The following is a 20,544-nucleotide window of genomic DNA, read 5'->3' on the forward strand; positions in this document are numbered from 1 at the left end:
ATCCCTGGTCAGACAATGAATGCCCAGATATAACTATACTGGTGCCAATGGATGTATCATCTGGGCTGATCCCATAATGAACTTTTTCTAACACAGTATGTGGTACCGGTGCACAGGAGTCTGTATCTCGGTGCAGTCTACACCTACAGCAGTAACACACCTTCTCATGGTACTGAAGAAGGGCACTGCTCACAAGGATGAGGAACGCTACCCAGACAATACCCCGCCTACCAGGTATGGGAGCGGTTTGCAAAAGGGAGGGCATATTCACCTTGAACCAAGGGACATGATGTGTCTCCCAGAGGGGACAGGGTGTGAGGAGGCAGCAGAGCCGCAGCCAGGAGGAGGTAATGACGGGGAAGGGGTCTGAGCTGCTGGTGCTGGGGCACTCTGAAAAGCCTCTGGCTGGATGACAGAACCAGACATAGTCCTTGGAGAGGTCAGAAACCACCAAGCATCCCTGTTTACCTCTCTCTTGTCTTTTCAGTTAGGAAACTTCAGAGGTCCCAGCAGTCCCCAGAAATCACCATGTTTCTTTGCTGCTCTGCTAGTCCTCTGCCTCCTCCAGGCAGCAGAGCCCATGGATGCAGGCAGGCACAGAGCCTGTCTTGGAAGAGAGAGGGCCTGCTGCCCTCCCAGGCTCTCCTTCGGCAGGTGACGCCTCCTCCATCCCCTTTCTGTAATCCTCCTGCCCCTGTATCGACCACATGGGTCTGCATCTGCTGGATCCCATCCCACCGCCCCCAGGGCATTTCACACCGACTGTCTCCTGTACTGAGAGCCATCCCCACACTGGGAAGTGGGGGAAGGAGCGGAGGGAGCGAGGCAGGCACCAAGTCAGGGCTCAGCACAGGCTGCAGCAGCACCAAACCAGCCAAAGAAGCACCCAGCAGTTGGTCCCTTTCCTGCAGCTCCAGGACCCATGGACTAAAGCTGTAAGTGCTCCAGCTTCAACACACATTTTTGTATTTTTTCCAGTGTGGATTACAATTCACAGCAAGACACATGCAAACTGCTCCCTCAGGGTCCCTTCCCCTGTTTGTGCATCAGGGCTCAATTGCTCCTGCCTCCATCCTCATCTCTTCCTCTGCTGCCTTTGTGGTGCAGTTGTTTCTGCTTTGAGTGTATGTACATGCCCTTCCCTGACCCCTTCCCTTAGCTACATGCATATTGAGATGAAACTAATGAGGTACTACACTGGTGGCAATCAGTGTCTGTATTTCAAAATGCAGGCGCTGTCTTTTCTCACAGCTAGTAGAGCTCTTCTACCACCACCCTACAATTAAGTGGTTCTGATTTTTCAAACACATGGAAATGCTTCCTGAAAAAGTACAGGCTGTCTGGGGAGGCTGGATGTAAAAATCTGTGCTACTACATCCATGTTAATATTGACTTTCACCACTCAGAACTAGAAGAAACAGCATCATACACCTAATGCAATCAGCAGCCTGCCAGATACTATGGTATTACCACTGGTAAAGGTAAAGCAAAACAAAGCAAGGGAAGCCCCCCCTCTTTTTGAGTAAGAAGCATCACCATGAAATGGCTTAATTTGCTTAAGGGTAAAGGAAGCAAAACCTTATAAAAAAATAAGCATGTGTACCAGCTTGCATAATCATCACTTTGGCCCTAAATGTTCAACAACAAAGTGTTTTGTTACTGTTGTAAAACACCTCTAGAATTTTACACCTATACTTTATATCACCGTAACAGTCAGATACATAGATCAAAGAAATATAAAACCATTAACACAAATTGCTACTGGCAAAACAAGGCAGATCAGAGAAATTATGAGACATCTTTACTGATCCTATAGGATTTCTCTCTGTCTTGGCCCTCTCACAGCCTGAAAGTTTACATTTGCACAAGTTTCCATTTTAATCAGAGAATTATTCATATGAATACTTGCAGATATAGTATTAGGGCGAAAATTCTTACCAGTAAATTCTAGAAATAAATAAAACAGCAGATAGGAAGATAAGGTGTCAGGAGAGCTATTTAATTGATATGGCTTTGCGGGCAAGAAGGATTAGGACAACAGCACTGTTCTGAGAAACAAGAAATGCTGGAAATAACCCCAAAAGCCTTGGAAAGATGTGTGAAAACGTAAACAAGAAAAGTGCACTGTGTTACCTATACAGCCATTGTGTGACTCAGGGGAATGGCCAACTCACTTCTTCATAGTTTTTAAAATGACATGCATGTGCATTTACATTCTGTTAAGTTTAGGGATACTAGATAAATATATACATAATATATACAAGCATCACCTATTAACATCTAGATAATGAAAAAATTCAGGTGGCCCCATAGATTATGGCCAAGAAAGAAATGACACAGCAGAGAAAAGCGTTTGCTGAGTGTTGCAGCAGCTATTCGACAGCATAGCAGGCAACAAGCACTGCTCTAAGCCTTTCACCAGGGTAGGATCCTGACACCAATGGAAATTATCCCTTGTGACAAGGAGGCCAGACACACTTGGTCAGCTGACATCCCTCACCCAGCTTCTCTCTGCGCTAACCACTCTCCACGAAACCAAGCCAGTTTCACACTGGAAAATGTCACTCCTACCCTTCTCTTTTCCTTCTTCCTGCCTACATAAAACTGATGACTGAGGTGGAAGGTCATCTTACAAAACACATCTTAATCAAGCTCTGCAACAATATATTAGCAAGAGGCTCAAGACAATGATTATTTTTCAAACTGAATACCCTATGTGCCCCAGGTGTACAATGCAAAGGTGACCACAAGTTCACAAGTGTTGCAAGAGATGTATTAACAGGGCCCAGAGAGAAAAGGACATCCCAATCAGCTGAATGAAGTCTGAACTGTGCTGTCAGAAGCATATATACAGCAGTAGGAAATTATATCAAAGCAGAAGCAGCGTAGTAATAATCATCTCTGGCAACAAAAATATGCAAACAAGTATTGAATAAATGCAGAGAAACAGGCAAGGTCTCAGTGATACGTTCTCAAAGACCATAAGCTCATAGTGGCACGTCTGCACTTCAGAAGTGCAGGAGGCAAGGGAGGAGGAACAGGTTTGCATTACCCCATAAGGCAGCACACAGGATCTCAGAATTGAATCTCTTCTTGTATTTGCGAATCTCTGGGGTATCACTCTGTGGCCGTGTATTCGTGGGATTCACATTGACAACTGATCCTTTCCGTGTAGGGTCTTGCCTTATTGCCTCTGATCTCATTGCTTCACTAGAAAATCCTACTGAAAAAAAGAAACGTAAAGTGCATGTAATAACCCTTAAATGCTAAATTCTGGACATATTTTCTTTACATCAAACAACCCAAATCAGTAACTGAGAATATTGAGCAAGTCTTTCTTTTTCTAAGAAATGTAAATGGAAAAAGAAATAAACTATGCAATCCACTGCAAATCAAATAAAAAGCATGATGGTAACGTTTGCAAATACTTTAAAGAGCCACTGAAGTCACTGAACCCTTTTGCAATTGTCATCTTCAGCTACTTTACTTACCCACAGAAGTCACAGTTGTCCCACTAGATGGAGAAATCTGTAGTAATCTGGGGTCTATAAAAGGTGTAAAGGAGGAGGAAGATTTGTGTTTCTGGAGTGTGTTACTAGCGGACTGAGTCTGCAATGTAAATTTCAACTTTATTAATATTAATGACAATAAAAAGCACAGATAACAACAACCAACATTTTTAAGTCACTACAGAATTACACTAGAGCCTCCCCAAGCTTTTATACTTCCTTTACAGATACACAACGCACTGCAGGCACCACACCTGAACTATATACATATGCACACGGTAGAGCAAAATGCAGTTAGCTAAATGGTACTGTCACCTCAGCTGCTAGCGAAGATTTTTAGGACTGGCCACTACAATCAGGCGCAAAGCGAGGGAATGTCTCTTTTATTTTTAAATCTGCTTAAATGTATCTATACTATCTTATCTGCAAGCTGTCCACCACCTACAACTTTTGAAGCATCTCCTAAAGCGAGCTAGTTGAATAAGTAATGAAATTTGATCTCTTGGCTTGTGCAACAAAATCAGAACCATCTGGGAGCAAGCATTTGCTTCTGCGATGGGTTATGTTTCAGTGTCCACTACTGTTCATTCTCCCTCTTTTGTTTAACCTGAGCCTCTTGCCAGAAAGCTGCAGCAGGTTCTTCCACCTTTATTTGACAAAGCAACATATTAAACCTGTATCGAACAAAGGGGCTCATTAGTGTGGAAGGTGTAGCAAACGGTGATATGAAGCTATGAATATGTAGTGGATAAAATCTCTGGTGCTTGCTGAGTTACGTGGTCTAAACATGAAAAAACATAAAGAAAGGAAGAAGACAAGTGAAACAATGAACTGTTAAAAGTGAAAATGGAATGACTTAAAAACCCTTGCCAGTTTAGTATTGTAGTGACAACATTGCACACTGAAGCAGAATGGGACAAGTGGAAAAAAAAAAGTACATATATGAAGGGCGTGCATGTGGGTAAGTTATACCAAGCAGTACTGGGATTTTGCTCAGCTTTATGCATAGTTAGAGACACTTCTTTATCATCAACTGTCTTTAACCTCTGATCTTTCTAAGCCTCTACTCTCTGCACAAAAAATAGCAATGGGTCTTAGGAATACATCACTCCCTTGCACAGCTCAATACCAAAAGGCTCCTTTGCCACCAGCCACTGCCACAGCCTCCACTTCCCAAGCTGAGTTAACTGAACCTCAATTATTTATTGCTTAGATCAAAGTAACGAGCAAACGTATCTCTGGATCAATCAACTGATCTCTGTAACCTACAAGACTGTGCTTTTAGAAAGATCAAAGACCAATGAAGCATAACTAAAAACTATTATGCTAACCAAATTTCCAGGAGGAAACCCTCCCACCCACCCTCCTGCTACGTGGTTCAGAAGCATTTTTGATCGTGTGGTAAACATGTGCGTTGCCATCAGCCTACCCAGCTCGCCGCAACTTCTCCTTGTCACAGCACTCGCATGCCTACATGGCAGGATGGCTCTACCCTGAGAAGCAGCAGCTTATTTTCACCAAGTTTTGCTCCCCCTGTACCACTCCTGCCTGCATACAGAAAGAGGCTCTCCCCAACAGCCAGACTGGCCACCCAGCCGGGAGTGGAGCCACCATGCTGGGTCCCTCACTACTGCTAGGGTTGGTAAGGGGCGAATGATGCCCTTTGTTCGCACATGTGCATGTCCTCTGCAGCGAAGGGTTACACACACACGGACCGGGCTTGACCACCAGCTGGTAGGGGAAGGCACCGTCCTAGGACCAGATCAGGACAGCAAGAGGGAGCTTCCCCTGCGGTGAAGCCTTGCTTCTCCGCCTGGACGCAACCAGCGCTGGTGAAGAAGAGTGATCTTTACACAGCTGCCTTTCAGAGTACACACATACTTGGAAAAAACCCAAAGATTTTCCCCTGCTCATTATTCCAAAACAACAATACCCCAGGCTTTTACACCCCTCCCAGGCAACACCTGATTTGTTCACCCAGCCCATGTGGCAAGCTTGAAAGAGCAAAGTCCCTCCACGGCCGCTGCTTCCTCTCCCAAAGGGTGAGTTTCCACAAGCGGCTCCTCATTTCATACGTGCGGAGTAACTAGCCCAGCCTTTACTGACAAAGCCAAAATTAACTGCTAGTTTTTAAGAGGCACAGTGCTTGCAATTAGCCTGCTCCCGGAATAAAACAGAATTAAAAAATAAAAGATTATTGGCTTGAAAATGCAGTAGTCAAGTTTAGTTTAAAATGAACGCCATGCAATTAATGACTCACTGAGAGGAAGCAAAAATAGTAAACTGGCAAGTTTGGCGTGGGACTGCTCTGGAGTTAAGGGCTTCTGACACAGAACTGAAATGTGTTATTTGGGGGGGGCGGGAACAAAGGTGACAGGAAAAAAAAAGCAGGGGAGATTGGCTGGAGTTCCTTTGCAAACTAGCTACTAGGCAGTGCTGCTATAACCCTACGAAAGCAGCCAGCTGTGGTGTAAGACATACCTCATTAGTAGTTAGCTTGTCCTGGGGTGTCTGTGGGGACATGGTGGGTGTCGGCTGGCTGGAGGATGGGGAGGAGGAGGTGGAGGAAGTGGAGGAGGAATGGCTTTGCTGTAAGAGATCTGGCAAGAGGTGAATGCGACCGGCAAAGCCATTGCTCTCATGATGGCTGGCACGCTTTTTGTCAACTGTACTCTGTAGAAAAAACAGGCACACTTGTCTTGCTCAAGTGCTGCTTAAAGGTCTATATCCCTAACAACCTCTCTCCTTCTCTCCCTCACTCTCTTCCTACCTTTTAACACTTTTTTATTTATTTATTTATTTTTAAAATGAGCTGATAATCCATGCTTTGATGCCTGGATGGAAAGGGAAAGTGGGCAGAGCTACTAGAATTAATCAAATTCCCACCGCTTCCAGCAGGCAAAAGCTTAGTTTGTGTGGTTGACTTGCACAGCCAGTTCCACTAATTAACCAAAGAGTAACTGCGCCAGTAAGTCTTCCACCACAACACGGACAAGCACATTTTTGGGGGTGGGGGGAGGATTTCTTCCCCTATTGTTTTGTTTAAAACTATCTTAAATCCTAAACAGATACAAGCTTGGACTGTCTGGTGAATGCCTTCAGCTAACTATTTAAAACAATAAGCATGAAATCTTAATTTTCAAACCAGAGGGCTCAATTAAGAAATTGGCATTCAGTTGTGAAATTCAGAAATGCGATTACCAAGGAAACTCCTATAAGCTAGCACGCTCATTAACACACGAGCTCATTTAAAAGCAGGGAATCATTATCTTTCAGAGGGACAAGAATGCAATATTTTCAGAATCAAAGGCAACAACACAGCACTCTAGCTCTGTCCACATTCTCTTCCTCGCCACCTATTTTGCTTCTCCGTTCCCCCACACTAACTGTTACACGAATTTGTACGTGTGTGTGTGTGTGTGTGTGTGTGTGTGTGTGTTACCTGGGTGTATGCCCTCAACTACAGGTTCAAAACAATTTTTAAAAACCCTGAATCATACCCCTAGAGACTCCCTCCCAGCCCCACTCCTGAGAGCCGCGTTTGGTTCTGCGTTGAAACTAAACTAAGTTCTTGCCCCAGGTACTTGCTCCACACACCTGCAGCTTTTCTACCCTTCTTTCCCACAGACTCTGAGGTACACTGCATGGTGCTGCCATGGGTGTCACTGGAAAGCATGCAAAACAGTAGCAAGGGGTGAAGGGCTACTCTCCTCTTTGCATGCATCAAACATCTTGCTCATCTGAAATTCACTACAGCTGTGTCTTGGTCATACAAACAACAAATATAATGTAGAAACAGCATGGGTGAATGAGCGAGTGGGTTAATGAGCACAGAAAAGGTGCAGCACTGCACAGGGAAGGAAAAGCAATACCTGTCGGACAATTAAGGTGCCCTCCTTAGAAGGAGTCAAGGCAGGTTCACTCTCCACGTCGTCATGGACGATCATGGTTTTCACTGACTCTGTTTCACCATTGCTCAAGTTCAGTGTTGACCTATTTGCCGGACAAGAAATAACTGGAGTGAGATAACAGCATTTGTGCCCCAGCTTTCACTGCCCTGCACCGAGGCACTTTCAGAATTCATTTATATTGTGACAACAGTGAAATATTTACATAACCTGCCTAGAAAGGCTTTTCTATTTAAAAAAAAAAATAAAATCAGGAGTTTGTTATACACCACTTCTTGTTTTATAACAAATCAAAGGGAGAAGAGGGAAAGGACCCATAGAAGCCTACTTTTTGAAAATATTACCCTCAATGTTTGAAAATGTGAACATACAAGGCTGCTATGTCTTGCCCATAGATTGCTGTAAGATGAAAGTACTAACGTCCAAGCCAAAATACACAACATCCTTTTCCTTCAGCCCCATAAGAGGAAAAAAGAAGCAAAACGCAGAAGAACTAACACTGCTCGGACATCATCTGGTCCAGAAGTAGATTCATCTGCTCCTTCTTGTTCCATATCATCGTCTTCCTCATCTGTCGTCCCTGACTCCTCACTTGAGGATGAATAATCCGTCACTTTATGTGGAGGTCGCACATCCTCTACCGCTCGCAATTCTTTTGCCAATGCAGTTAAATCCTGATAGAAGAGGGAGGAAAAAACTGATGTTGCAATGAAGAGAGGAGAACAGTTTGCAAGACAGCCCCTCTGGATTAGTGCCTGAGTTTGCTCACTTGTCCACTGCTGTGGTTCCATAGCCCCAGTAGTATTGTTTCCTTTGATTTATTCATTCCTGATAGTTACCAAAACTCACTTTCTGATAAATTAAAGCATGGAGACACTCAGCCTAAGGAGGCCTTGCCATATTATATGAAAATGTGTATACTCTGAATCCAAACTATCCTGATTATGACTTTAGTTTATCCCATTATACCATCTGAAGGACATATATAAGTACCCAGAGCCTCTCTCACACAGTGGTTGAGTGCCACAGTTCATTTTCCTGAACTCTGCAGGTAAATAGAATCATAGAATGGTTTGGGTTGGAAGGGACCTTAAAGATCATCTAGTTCCAATCCCCCTGCCATCAGCAGGGACACCTTCCACTAGACCAGGTTGCTCAAAGCCTCATCCAGCCTGGCCTTAAACACTTCCAGGGAGGGGGCATCCACAACTTCCTTGGGCAACCTGTTCCAGTGTCTGACCACCCTCACAGTGAAGAGCTTCTTCCTAATACCTAATCTAAACCTGCCCTCTTTCAGCTTAAAGCCATTTCGCCTTGTTTTGTTATTAACTGCCCTTAACAGCATGCACCACAAGAAATCTAGGCAGCAAGGTAGCAGAAAGATCCTAAGACTTATTGAGCAACCCAAGGCAGAATCGAAGAGAGCTGATCTCCTTGAAATCTTTTGATCCATTTCCATCTGCATGGATCTGCGTTAAGGAGTTCACCTGAGAAGTCAGATTCATTAGCACCAGCTCAGTCACACACCAAACAGTATGGGACATAAGCTGCTTTGCTGTCTGCAGCTTGGAGTGTTAGCAAACCACGTCTGCAGTCAGTGCAAGATGCTCTCAATTGTGTAGCTACACTTTATTTAGCTGAATACAGTTTATGGCAAACACTTCACACATTATACTATCAGAAGTGAAGGACCAACATCTATGTTTCTTTAAGAAAGCAGCTTTAACTGACACATTTGGGTGCTAGTACGTATCATAATGGCAAGAGGGAAAAGTTCTAAGGGGAGATGGAAATAATGTGAAAACCCACTGCGATCCCCCAGATACAAGTGGTTATAGAGCTGTAAACAACTGTAACAGCAGTCAGATAAAGAAGACGCCAGAAATCTTTCACAGAAAATAGCAACAATTTAAGGTCTTACCACTTCTCCCTGCACCATTCAGCCCAGCATTGTCACATTCAGGTCAAATGCATGATCATCGGTCCAGCCCCAGGAAGGAAGCACAGGAATGAGAGAGAGAAAGGCAAAGGTTAGGAAGGAAGAAGACCAGAGAGCAGAAACCAATTCCAGAAGCAGAGCAATTTCTAACGTTTAAAGTATTGTGATGTGTAAAGGCAATTGCAGAGCCCAGGACATGCTGCTGCGCCCACAGATATGAACTCCATCTCAAGCTGAAGTTCACCCCGAATGGTACATGAATGGAAGCTCACACTGTACGTTTTTTGGGCCTACCCCAAAGAGACTGGGGCCAGGGCAAAGTGGATGCAACTTACAGCAGGCTTGATAGGTCTGAAGACTTCCTTTTTCTCTTCAGGCTTTTTCGGTGCAGTTTCATGACGCTGCGATGGCGAACCCTCTGATTTGGATGATGCTGTGTGTCAAGACCCCAAAAGGAACACAGAACAAAACAGATTAGGCAGGGAGCTAAAATATGTTTTGTTATTTCACTTTGGAGTGAGGAAGAGATGTGGGAAGGCTATCAGGCAGTGCCTGACAGCAAGACATAGGTTTCACTAATTCACTATTACATTGTCCCTGAAGGACTAAACAAAAACCATCAGAAGCTGTGACCTGTATAGCTGACCTATGACTGAAGTCAAAGTAAAGCGTTACACAGATGTAAATCAAACAGGGTAACATGAGTGTGGCCAGGAGCTGGAAAACCTGGATCAGCATCCAACGTACCCCAGCTGAGACCTATCCATAGCAGTTTGTACCCCTTCAGCAACCACCAAGGTGATAGCCAACAAGCATCAAAAAGGAAGGGAGCACAAAGGAGGAAGGGAGCTATGAGAGCATGGAGGCTGGGCTGTTTGCAATGGGAAAATGCAGCAGTGATTGAACACAGAATCAGAAAACAATGAAACAATTTCATGACAACTTCTGCACCCCCTGTTTTCCCAAGCAGGACGTACAGCCAAAGAGGATACTGGAAGCTAACCCATCTTTGATACTGCATACTCAAAGGCCTTTTCCAGTGAGGGTTTTATCATCCTTCATTACTGAGTGTTGCACGACTCAATACATTTAGAAACATGATGTTACAAAGGGTGGGGGAAGGACTTACATCTCATCCGAAACCGCTCTCCAGACCCACTCTGAGAACCAGGGTGGGAACCAGGCTGTGAGCCAGAGTTGCTTGAACCCGAAGAACTGCCACTGCCTGGTCTTGGTACAAGCTTCTCCACCCTTTCCCACAGCAGACGAGGCTCTATATTGCTGTATCAGGGGAGGGAGGAAAGTCTTTGGTCACACATTTCAGTTCCAGATTCTCATTTCTAAACTCAAACATCACTCTTCCTCAATGTTTTGCTAATAACTCATCTAAAAGAGCACTTAACACTGAGCTAAGAGCATCAGTGATGCTTCACAACCTAAGCATCGTCTCCCTTTGGAATACCTATTACCTTATTTAAGATGGTAAAAAAAGTTTAGGCAGGTGTAAGCTATTATTATTAGTTGGAACAAGCTTCCTGCCCTTCTTACGTACCTAACCTGAAGTGGACAGTTCTCTTAGGCTACATGCTGCAGGTTTGAAAACCTGGCCACCCAAGCACAAGCCAAAAAGCCAAGACTGCCTGTCCCTCTCAGAATACTCTTAACCCTGTCCAGTGAGCTAATTCAGAAGTGGCCTGCTCACAGTGCTCTGCTGAGCTCTGGCGGCAGCCCCTTCCTCCCCCTTCCTGACCCTCAGATGCCTCTATGTCACAGCTCATGGACGCTTCTCCCCCTCTTAAAGTCTAGTTCTGTCTGAGAGGCCAGAAAGTTTCTGAGATAATTTGCTTCAGATGTTACAGACACTTCTGCTGCCACTGATCCCCACAATTACGCCCAAGCTGACCTGTTGCACCAAAAGGCAAGATGTTAATGAATGGACATATTTTTTCAGTAATCTTAAGGATATTTTGAAATTATTGCAAAAGTTACAGGGTAGGCAACTCAAAGGAGGAGAGAGAAGAAGAAATTTTGCCAGTGTTTGTTGGCACACGTGCTACACCAAGGGAAATTAATATTAATCATTACTGAAAAGGGATCCAAATTCATCTTCTTTTCATATCCAACAGACAATGCCAAAAGCTCTCTGAAAATGCCTGGCTTTCCATGAGCCTTTTCCTTCCAACTCAAGAAAGGCAAGGACATGTAGGCTTACACACCTTGTGGAGTTTCTTTGCCCTGCTTGGTTATTTTGCTGCCCACTGCCCTGCAGTGGAGAGTCACGGCGGGACAGGACTGGCGATCGAGACGTTGTTCTCACAGGTACCTTGGGAGAAAAAAGGTTATGTTAAATCCATGAAGACGAGAGAGAGAAGAGGAAGATTAAACCTCTTCTGCTACAGAATATATTCTTAAGATTTTAACAACACTTATTCTAAGTCCAAGCTAGCATCAGTGACCAAAAGAAATAAACAAACACCCACAAAACCAAGAGCCTTAGTTGAGATGCTGTTCAGATTCTGAAGAGAACTCAAAGTTTAGTCTTAACATTAAGTAGGGTTTAATAGTTACCACACGAACACATACACACCCCACTACCCTCCAACTACTGAGACATTTAAAAAGAATATGGCATTTTGACTGAAGCAGGGGAGGCACAAAGCAATTCGCTGAAACAGCATGAAAATTAGGAGAATAAGCTCAGGGGAACCAAACAAATGCTTGGGAATGGATCAGCAGAAGGCAAAGACTGGTGGGGGAGCAAGAATATACTCAGAAGCAGCAAATCCCAGTGGATGGGAGCAGAGGTGGGAAGGGAAGAGAAGGAGGAAATATATTGAATGTTTCCTTTTTGTTCAGTTCCATCTCAATTTTAAATACATGTATGATTCATAGTTTGGGTTGCTAACAGATGAAGAGAAAAATTAACTCTGAGCAATAACCTCAGGGATATTTTAAATTCTTTCCTGAATATGGTAATGATTTCTTAACTTTGCATAATAAATTGTCTCTCTGAAATAGCTGCATTCTATAAATAATTGCCAATTTTATATGAAGCTTCAATATTGTACTTAAGGTTGATTATCATTAACCCATTGACTGAATATCTACATTACATTATGATCTACCCCCTAAAATACTGTTACCAATGCTGGCACAAGGGCATGGTCTTCCCAGTGCCCAGTGTATCACATCCTTAAAAAAATAATAATTAGTAATTAAAAAAAAAAAAAAGCACACATCTGTCTTTCTACTCCTTACCCTTGGAGGCACCTCGTCACTGTCTGATCTAGCCCAAGCCTTTTGGGTGGGGTCGGGTACCTCCGACTTAGAGTCAGAACTCTGATTTAGCACTTCACTGCGTGAAGGTGGATATGGGTCCTGGGAACGAAGATGGTGATGAGCAAATTTGGGAGAAGGGTCACTGAAGGAATGGGATCGCGAGACAGGGGAAACATTGTTCTTGAGAGATGCCAGATGGGACCACTGTACCTTACAAGAAAACAAAACATAAACCATTCAATGCGCTCAGTATAACTGGCTTTCCAATTAACACAGAATAAAGGCAGGTGGGGCGGGCGGAGACAAATTGGTTATGGCATTAGGTAAGCGTGGGGTGGAATCAATGCACTTAAAAGCAAGGCAAGCGCCCAAAGAACGTAACAGACTGAAAATACAGCACATATACATTTTTGGTGAGATATGCTCTCCACATACACATATACTAGTGCCCAGAAGAAAAGGGGTCCTGGTATCTGCACCGTGAGCCTGAGTCCAAAGGCCACTCAAGACAGAAGTCTCCTTCTGTTCCCCAGTCTTCAGTGGGCTTTGGTCAGGTCTCACAGCAGCACTGGTGGGCTGGGAAATTTGAAGCGGATATCCAATTGAAGAAATGTACAAAATTAAAGAATGCTGCAAAATGTGCAAACCAACAGACATTTACGTTACCTAATAAATTTAGGAACTAGATAAAGTTCCAAAGTTTTGAAGGAAGACCATAACACAAAAGCCTTTATTCCTTTACAGTCATTGCAATATATATAAAAACACCATAATATATATTGTATATAGTATACATATGTACAATGTATATTATACTTACACCATATATGTACTATATACTGTACATATATACATATCTATACACAAACTAAGACGCACATACAGGCACTCATATTCAATTACACATACTAAGAATACACAACAGTGACTCCCAAGTTAAAACTCCACTGGGATTTCCACTGAAATCCTTATTGACCCTTCAGCCGACTTCCTTCTTGTGCATAAACCAGTGTTTCAGAGTTAATTTCTGAAACTAAGGAGGAAGAAAGGTCATAACTGAGGAACACGCTGATTTCACACCTATTAATGAAGCAAAAGTTTGCTTTCAACCCCGGTTTCAGTAGGCTGGTTCTATTTGGTTTTATATTATTATTATTATTATTTCCTTGATTTTAACACACACAGCTGTTGAAGAGCCTGATTATCTTTAATATGAGGGGAAGACACAGACTTTAAAAGTAACTGGCACAGGGAGCATGAAGATACAAGTCCAATATTTTGAAATAGTCATAGAGGTTTGAATAAAAGCCAGGAATTAATGAGTAAGAGATGAAGTTCTGTCCTGATTTCTCCCACTCTCCCGTCTGCTCAAATTCTCCAGTTGCCCAAAAGAGTTGCAGTACCTAGTCACAATCAGGGACAGTCTTAGCTTGCACTGTCATCAACAGACTTAATTTGGGAGAAGAAAATTCTGCATGGAAACAGAGGAACTGAATGCAGAACTGTACTGTTTAATTTAGCATATCCAAATCGCTCAGAATGTATTATTATTTGTCTAAGTTTTAGACAAAGGTTGCTTTTTAAATTCATGCTGTAATTCCTATGAGATACAGATACCCATATCTGTAGGTTTTTCATTAGAAAACAACAGAATAACGGCAGCCACATAACTTGGTAGTTTCAACCTCTTTTTGATTTTTCCAGGGGTGGTACACAGCTCTATTTAGCAACTGTAAGCCTACTGACAACAAACTTGCTTTTCTTAGTCATGTTTTGTAAAGCTCTTTGAAGCAGTGCTCATACTATTAAAAACCACTTGTTTAGTTAGCTTTTTCCACAAGAATTTAAAAAACTAAGCCAGTTCATTTATTTCCTGAGCATCCTTTTTGGTAGTAAATATCCTACACAGATCAAATTCTGAACTGTAAAAGTCTACTGCAACTGTCATCAGTGTTTAGCGCACCATTCTGCTGTTACACAGATAATAACAGAATGCAACACTAGCTCTAAAATAAAAAAAAACCAAACACAAAAAACCCCACAAAACAAACACAACACCAAAACCACAAATCCACCAGTTCATCAATAAAATAACTAAAAACAGACAAAGAGCAAATCTACTGAATAAGTTGCTTTGTATAAACCTTTACATAAGACATTCTAAGTGCCAAGGTCTGCAGATTTGAAGGAAACATGTTAGGACTTCTGCATTTCCTCCAGGCTCACAGAGGCTCCTCCTGGGCACTTACCTGGGGCTCCATTGGCCTCTGCAGGGCAGGCTGAGCAGGTTCTGAGTTTCCATTGGAAAAGGACTCCGATCTTGAAGGCACTGGTGGCTCCAACACTTTGCCCATCTGCTTAGACTGTGCTTCAGGGGAGCCCTGATTAGTTTTTCTAAATCTCTCCTCCACCTAAGCCAAAAAAAATGGAAGTTAAGCCTGGAGTCAATAAAACCAATTACAGCAGAAATATGAAGGTGACTACCACTTTTCCTTCACCATAAAGAAACCAAATACATTTGAGGCTTGGCAAGATTTTTTTCCCCTACTGCTTTCACCAGCATTGCAAAACACAGAGTGAACTACACTGAAGCAGCAAGTATGCCAATATGGAAAATCCATGGTAGGAAGAGAGGATACAGCGGGCAGTAAGATGTGCAGTGATATAATGAAATATCATTATGGGGCTTCTTCCTGCTTAGACTAGTTACTATCCATCAGTATTTTCCTCACAAACAATAAAAAAGATGTATGAAACCAGAAATGACTTTACAGTATAAAAGTACATTTCCCACTGCTATCCCTTACTGTAGCTACCCACCTTACTCAACCAATGTTATTTGATTATCTGCTTTCCTGTGCTGGTCTCTTTGGCAGCGCAAGAAGAGACAGAATATGCTTCTCGACCTGGTAACACCAGAGGCTGTTCGGCTTTAGGTACGAAATTGTAGGACTGATCATTCTCTCCTTTATCAGATAGTTCCAACACAACCTCAGAGGCTGCAGAGAACAGCTCCAGCTTGTTTCTGGTTCTCAGGGAGGTAGAGAAGTGATCATACACTAACCTCAAGAGCTTCTCATGGGGAAGACTGTCAGAAAGTGCTCAGTCCTCAAAAGAGAATCAAGCAAGGTCCCCATGTAGAAATGTTGCCTCTTCCAAGGCCGCAGCATTGTGAACAAAGTGAGAGGTATGAAGGGCAAGAGATGAAGAGAGGTTCCAAGCAGGAAGGAAATATCCTCCCATTTCCTAAGATGGTCTGTTGCTGGAATCAGGGCAGTGTATGCGATTCTGCCAGGGGAGCTGCCGCTGAGGAACACTAAACTCCCAGCACTTTATCAAAATGTCAAAGATCAAACTGTCAGCTTGGGCTGGTTTCATTTGTTGAGATTCTGCTCACAAGATTTGCTTTAACCCTTGTGCCTGGAGCACAAAACCAGTATTGGGGTGGTTCCCTAATTGTTCCCTAGCAATAATGGTCTGGAGAGACTGGCTGTTCATATACCCATGTCAGAAGACAGAGGCAAGTCTCCAAGACTCCTTAGCTGGGCTGCTTTACAAACCAAGCCTGCCTCTGCTTTCCAAAATTTGAGGACAGTAACAGTTTGCCTATGGGAACAAGCAGACAAGCTTTTGCCAGGTCTACACAAAATATACCATGTCTCAGGAAATACAACAGTAATGGAAGCAAGCATCTTCACCACACAATCATTTTCACCACCACGTTTAACTTCACAGAGCCATCCTTTAAAGTTTAAAAAACAGGCCAGACTCCTTGTTATGAATAGAACAAGGAAAAGCCCCAAGTCTTTCTCTCTGAAAGAACAGACTTTAATGTCTCTAGCTGTAGATGATAGGAGGTTTCCTCCACAAAGCACACAAACTGCATGAGCCACATGTCCTTAAAACCAGGCAAGAAGTGGGAAGGAGATAGCCAATGCATCCCTGGATAGAAACAAGCCTTGTTCCAGTCATCTGAATGCCTGGACTAGAAAACAGCATTAAGCTTCATTTCTCGCTCTAATCTCACCCCTTGTTTGCCTGGGTGTGAGTGTTAAGTACTTTTCCTTATATTCTTATTGCCACTAGAATGGGAAGAAAACCTCCTAATCACCATTAGAATTTGCCAGAACGGGAAAGTTTGCCCACTTTGGCTTATCCTCCTGATAGTCAGCATCTCCATAGATGGAGATTTTTTTCTCGAGAGTAGTATACCTGAAAGTATGAGGCACAAAATACTCACTCTCCAACCCCAATGTCAAGAATGGCATTAGAGTTAATGCCTGTTTCTGCGATTAACTGGTGTTGCTCCCAGTGCCAGGAACAGAGATATCATGGCTATACCATGATGTGGTACTTCTACCACTCGTATACAGTGATCTCTGGGAAGATCTGACTACTAACACAATTTTTCTTTGCCTTCAACTTTACTCCTTCTAGCTAGAGCAATCACAAAAGAAAAAGACCATGACAGAAAAATAGCTCAGTCAGTGGTTCTGCTAAAGGATGTAACACTTTGAATCTTCAGGAGTTTCTCTCTTTTTCAACTCTGAAAGGAAAGTGGGAGACAAGGAAGAGAAACAGTTCTGCATCCCCCCCAAAGCCAGGCTTCAGGCCAGACAGGAGGAGTGCTGGACTGGCACTGTGCTTCCATTGAGGCAGGCCAGGAACAAGGACAGCAGGGCTGGTTCCGTGCCTGCACCACCACATACCGGACAAGTCTGAACTTCTTCCAGGAGAGAGAGACATATTTTAATCACCAAAATGAATGGAGGAGATAGCACAAACATGGTTTATGAAGAATTTGGACAATAACATCTACAAGAAAATGAGTTTGTGCTCACCAAGCCCAAACAGCAATACTTCAAAGGCAATGAAGCACTACTGGACGAAGGTGGACTGAAAGCTATTTTATCATGTTCAACAGCCCCAAAGGCTTTTTTGTTCTTGTTCCAAAATGTATTTACCTAGTTCCCACATGCTGGTGATGAATGCTGTGAAGAGCTTTGACCAGTATTGCCCAGTCTAGTGGTTTGTGGGCAGTATGGTGCTCAAGGGAAACATAAGATCACTGAAAGAGAGCCAAGTGTGCATCAAAGAGGCAATTACTTGCTTAGCAATGTTACCCATGGACCAGTGAAGACAGAGGACTGCTCTCTGAAACAAACAGCACTCTGATGATTTCAGATCAACTTGTGAGTGCCTGAAGTCCAAGAAGGCAGTACCAGAGAGTTTTGTAAGAGCAGGATGTGCTCTCAGAAGAGAATACTTAACACTTCAGAAATGAAACTAATGAAATTCAGGTTTGCGTTCATGAAAAGGATATTTCCAAGAGCACGGGCTAAAGCACCAAATGTGTACATAGGTGCTGTGTGCAAGCATCCCTCATAGGTTTCCTTCGTAGATTTGTGCTTTCCAATTGCTTCCCCATTTCCAATCGTCAGTACTTTCCAGAGATATAGATCATCAGCTGCACCAAAGCTTCCTATGAAACACATCTAGTGAAGCACAGATGAGATTAACTGCCTGATGTGATGCTTCCAAAATCTGGTCCCCTCAGTCTGCAGCCTTACAGAATTTCTTTCCACTCTTTATACATCAAAACTGAACTCCAGTGATTGCAGCAGAAGGACTCAGAAGTATCCCTTGGGTTTGGAAACCAGTGGCCAACTTTTTAAAATATCCTTCCCCTTATGAGTGACGCTCTGGCCTCAGACTGTACTATAGCACAATCACAGTCACGATGATGGCAGCAGGCAGAGGAGCAGGTAGCAGATTCCTGCCCCCAGGCAGGACTTACCTCACGCGCTCTTTCAGCAGGCTCATAGTGGGATTTTGGCTCAGGGGTATGATAGCTTTGTTTATTTCTTTCTTGCTGCTGCTGCTGCTGCTGCTGCTGCTGCTGTTGCTGCTGCTGCTGCCGCCTGTGATCATGCTGCAGCGACAGGAGGTAGGCTTGCTCCTGCTGCAACTGGCGCTGGAGTCGCTCCGCCTGTCGGTGTTCCTCCATCTCTCGCCATCTGTATTCCTTTGAGAGAATGTGTGAGTAATTCAAGACATGACATTGACTCTATGGTGGACATAGCCCTATCCATCCCATTAAAAATGCACCTTTCTGGTTGCTGTAGCTTTTTTTTGTTTTGTTTTGTTTATTTAATTGTTAAGGTGTAACCAAGAGCTAAGTTAGACCACTATGGCATGTGTCTCATGTTGGGAAAGTTGAGAGTGTACCACTAAGCTTGACATGTTGGAGAGTTATGTCAAAACTGATTTTTATTAAAGGAAAAAAAAAAAAAGTTATTTATACTAAATCCAGTGTAAAGTTCATAAAAAATTTATTTAGACCAACACTAGGCCATTGTATCCCGCGGTGGATTTACATATCATGTGTGCTTTTGATCTGCAACATAAGCACTCTAGTTCTTCACTGAATGCCAAGGTCTGTTCAGAAACTCAACCACCACACCAGAACTGTTCCACTTTAACATAAAGCCTCCTCTTACTTCCCAGAAAGCAGTGTGACCATACAGCACTTCTCATATGTGCCTGTCAGCCCACAAAGCCAGCATCAATGGCCTTTTAATCAAGCTCCTTTGTTGTTATACTGTCAGTGCAGCTGTGCCCAACTGAGGGACACATAGGACTGGCCAGATAAATGGATCCTATAGCTACTGAACAAAACAGATACAGTGCTTTACCAGTAACATGGCCTGCTCCTGGAGCAGCTGCTGCTGTAGAATTTCCAAGTGCCGCTGCTCCTCTTCTAGCTGTCGCCTGATATACTCCTGTCACATAGAAATTACCCAGCAATAAATTTATTCAAAAGGAATGCATCAGAACCCCCTGGGTGGAACACCACACGCTACTTCCCCAGTTCAGCTTTAACAAGAAATGCACTTCAGGATGGATTAGTGCCTCTGCAGAACAATTTAGGAAGCCCTGCCTCCTGAGCATTGGATTTTGGCCCCTTCCATTCTGAAATTTGGACTCCTGCAAATGTTGCCGGCACGGGCCAGAGCTCGTTTACGTATTTTGGAAGTGGTTTCAAGAAGCAGCAAAATGCACTTGAAGGTTTTGGAAAGTTAAAACACAGCAAGTCTGACTCAACACAGCCAACACAAAGTCACATGCAAGTTGTATTAAACATTAGTTTGTTGCACTGGTGCGATGAACTGTTAGCAACAGCTAGAGCCAGGCTTAGTGTAGGCAGAGCTGGAGCAAGCTCCCCCAGAGGGGCTCTGCCAAGTGCAGTTGGGACCTGCCCTGCTGTCTCCCCTGCCACCCTCACCAGAAGCTTCTCCTAAGCAGACGCTACCAGCCTTGCTGAATTATGCGATGGTTATGACACAAACAAACATCCACCAGGAAACAGATATTAGACCAAACTCGCTTGCTCTTGCGATCCAGCCATCTCTTCACCTGCAGCCTCAACAGGTCAAGAGGTTTGCCTGACCCCCTAGAAGAACTCAAACTCTGAAGCACCAAACCCAAGCTGGTAACATCCTATCATGCAATTAATGGAAGTATGTAACATGTGCATGCGCACACACACAAGCACACGCACACATTTACAGTGTATGCATAAAGAAACTGATGGATCAGTGATAGAGTGATGGGAGCTATAGAAAGTCTTGTGACAGATGAGATACACTGTACTGTTGTTACGCACATTGGCTGAGCCATAGTTTGGGTTAACAAAAATTCTAAGAGGGGGCATGTCTTTTCTTCTAAAAAAAACCCAAAAACCAAACCAAAACAGAGTGGTTCAGCTTGGCCACATCAATTAACCATTTGTCATTATTGGCACTGTGCGTAATTAGCATTTCAACAGTTTAAAAAGCAGCTGGGGGAATACTCGGTGTCTGCCCAAAAGCAAATTGCTGTGTTGTAATTAGAGATTTTCCATATACAT

The 20,544-nt window shown here is 43.4% G+C and overlaps 1 protein-coding gene across 1 annotated transcript in view; it reads right to left on the bottom strand.

The window, feature by feature from the left end:
• The window catches only part of MAP4K4 (mitogen-activated protein kinase kinase kinase kinase 4), a gene marked incomplete at its 5' end in the record, with an annotated part of 36,396 nt that extends 16,979 nt beyond the window's left edge, over positions 1-19,417 (bottom strand). Inside the window, 13 exons of the mRNA XM_029087020.1 lie at positions 3,053-3,220; positions 3,492-3,609; positions 5,991-6,182; positions 7,382-7,502; positions 7,916-8,091; positions 9,339-9,347; positions 9,692-9,789; positions 10,486-10,637; positions 11,573-11,679; positions 12,615-12,845; positions 14,885-15,046; positions 18,433-18,660; positions 19,331-19,417. Coding sequence (XP_028942853.1) covers positions 3,053-3,220; positions 3,492-3,609; positions 5,991-6,182; positions 7,382-7,502; positions 7,916-8,091; positions 9,339-9,347; positions 9,692-9,789; positions 10,486-10,637; positions 11,573-11,679; positions 12,615-12,845; positions 14,885-15,046; positions 18,433-18,660; positions 19,331-19,417 — 1,849 coding nt within the window. The remainder of the gene's footprint in view (positions 1-3,052; positions 3,221-3,491; positions 3,610-5,990; positions 6,183-7,381; positions 7,503-7,915; positions 8,092-9,338; positions 9,348-9,691; positions 9,790-10,485; positions 10,638-11,572; positions 11,680-12,614; positions 12,846-14,884; positions 15,047-18,432; positions 18,661-19,330) is intronic.
• Positions 19,418-20,544: the final 1,127 nt, after the last annotated feature.

The sequence above is a fragment of the Antrostomus carolinensis genome, unplaced genomic scaffold (genome assembly GCF_000700745.2).
Source record: "Antrostomus carolinensis isolate BGI_N321 unplaced genomic scaffold, ASM70074v2 scaffold5269, whole genome shotgun sequence".
NCBI lineage: Eukaryota > Metazoa > Chordata > Aves > Caprimulgiformes > Caprimulgidae > Antrostomus > Antrostomus carolinensis.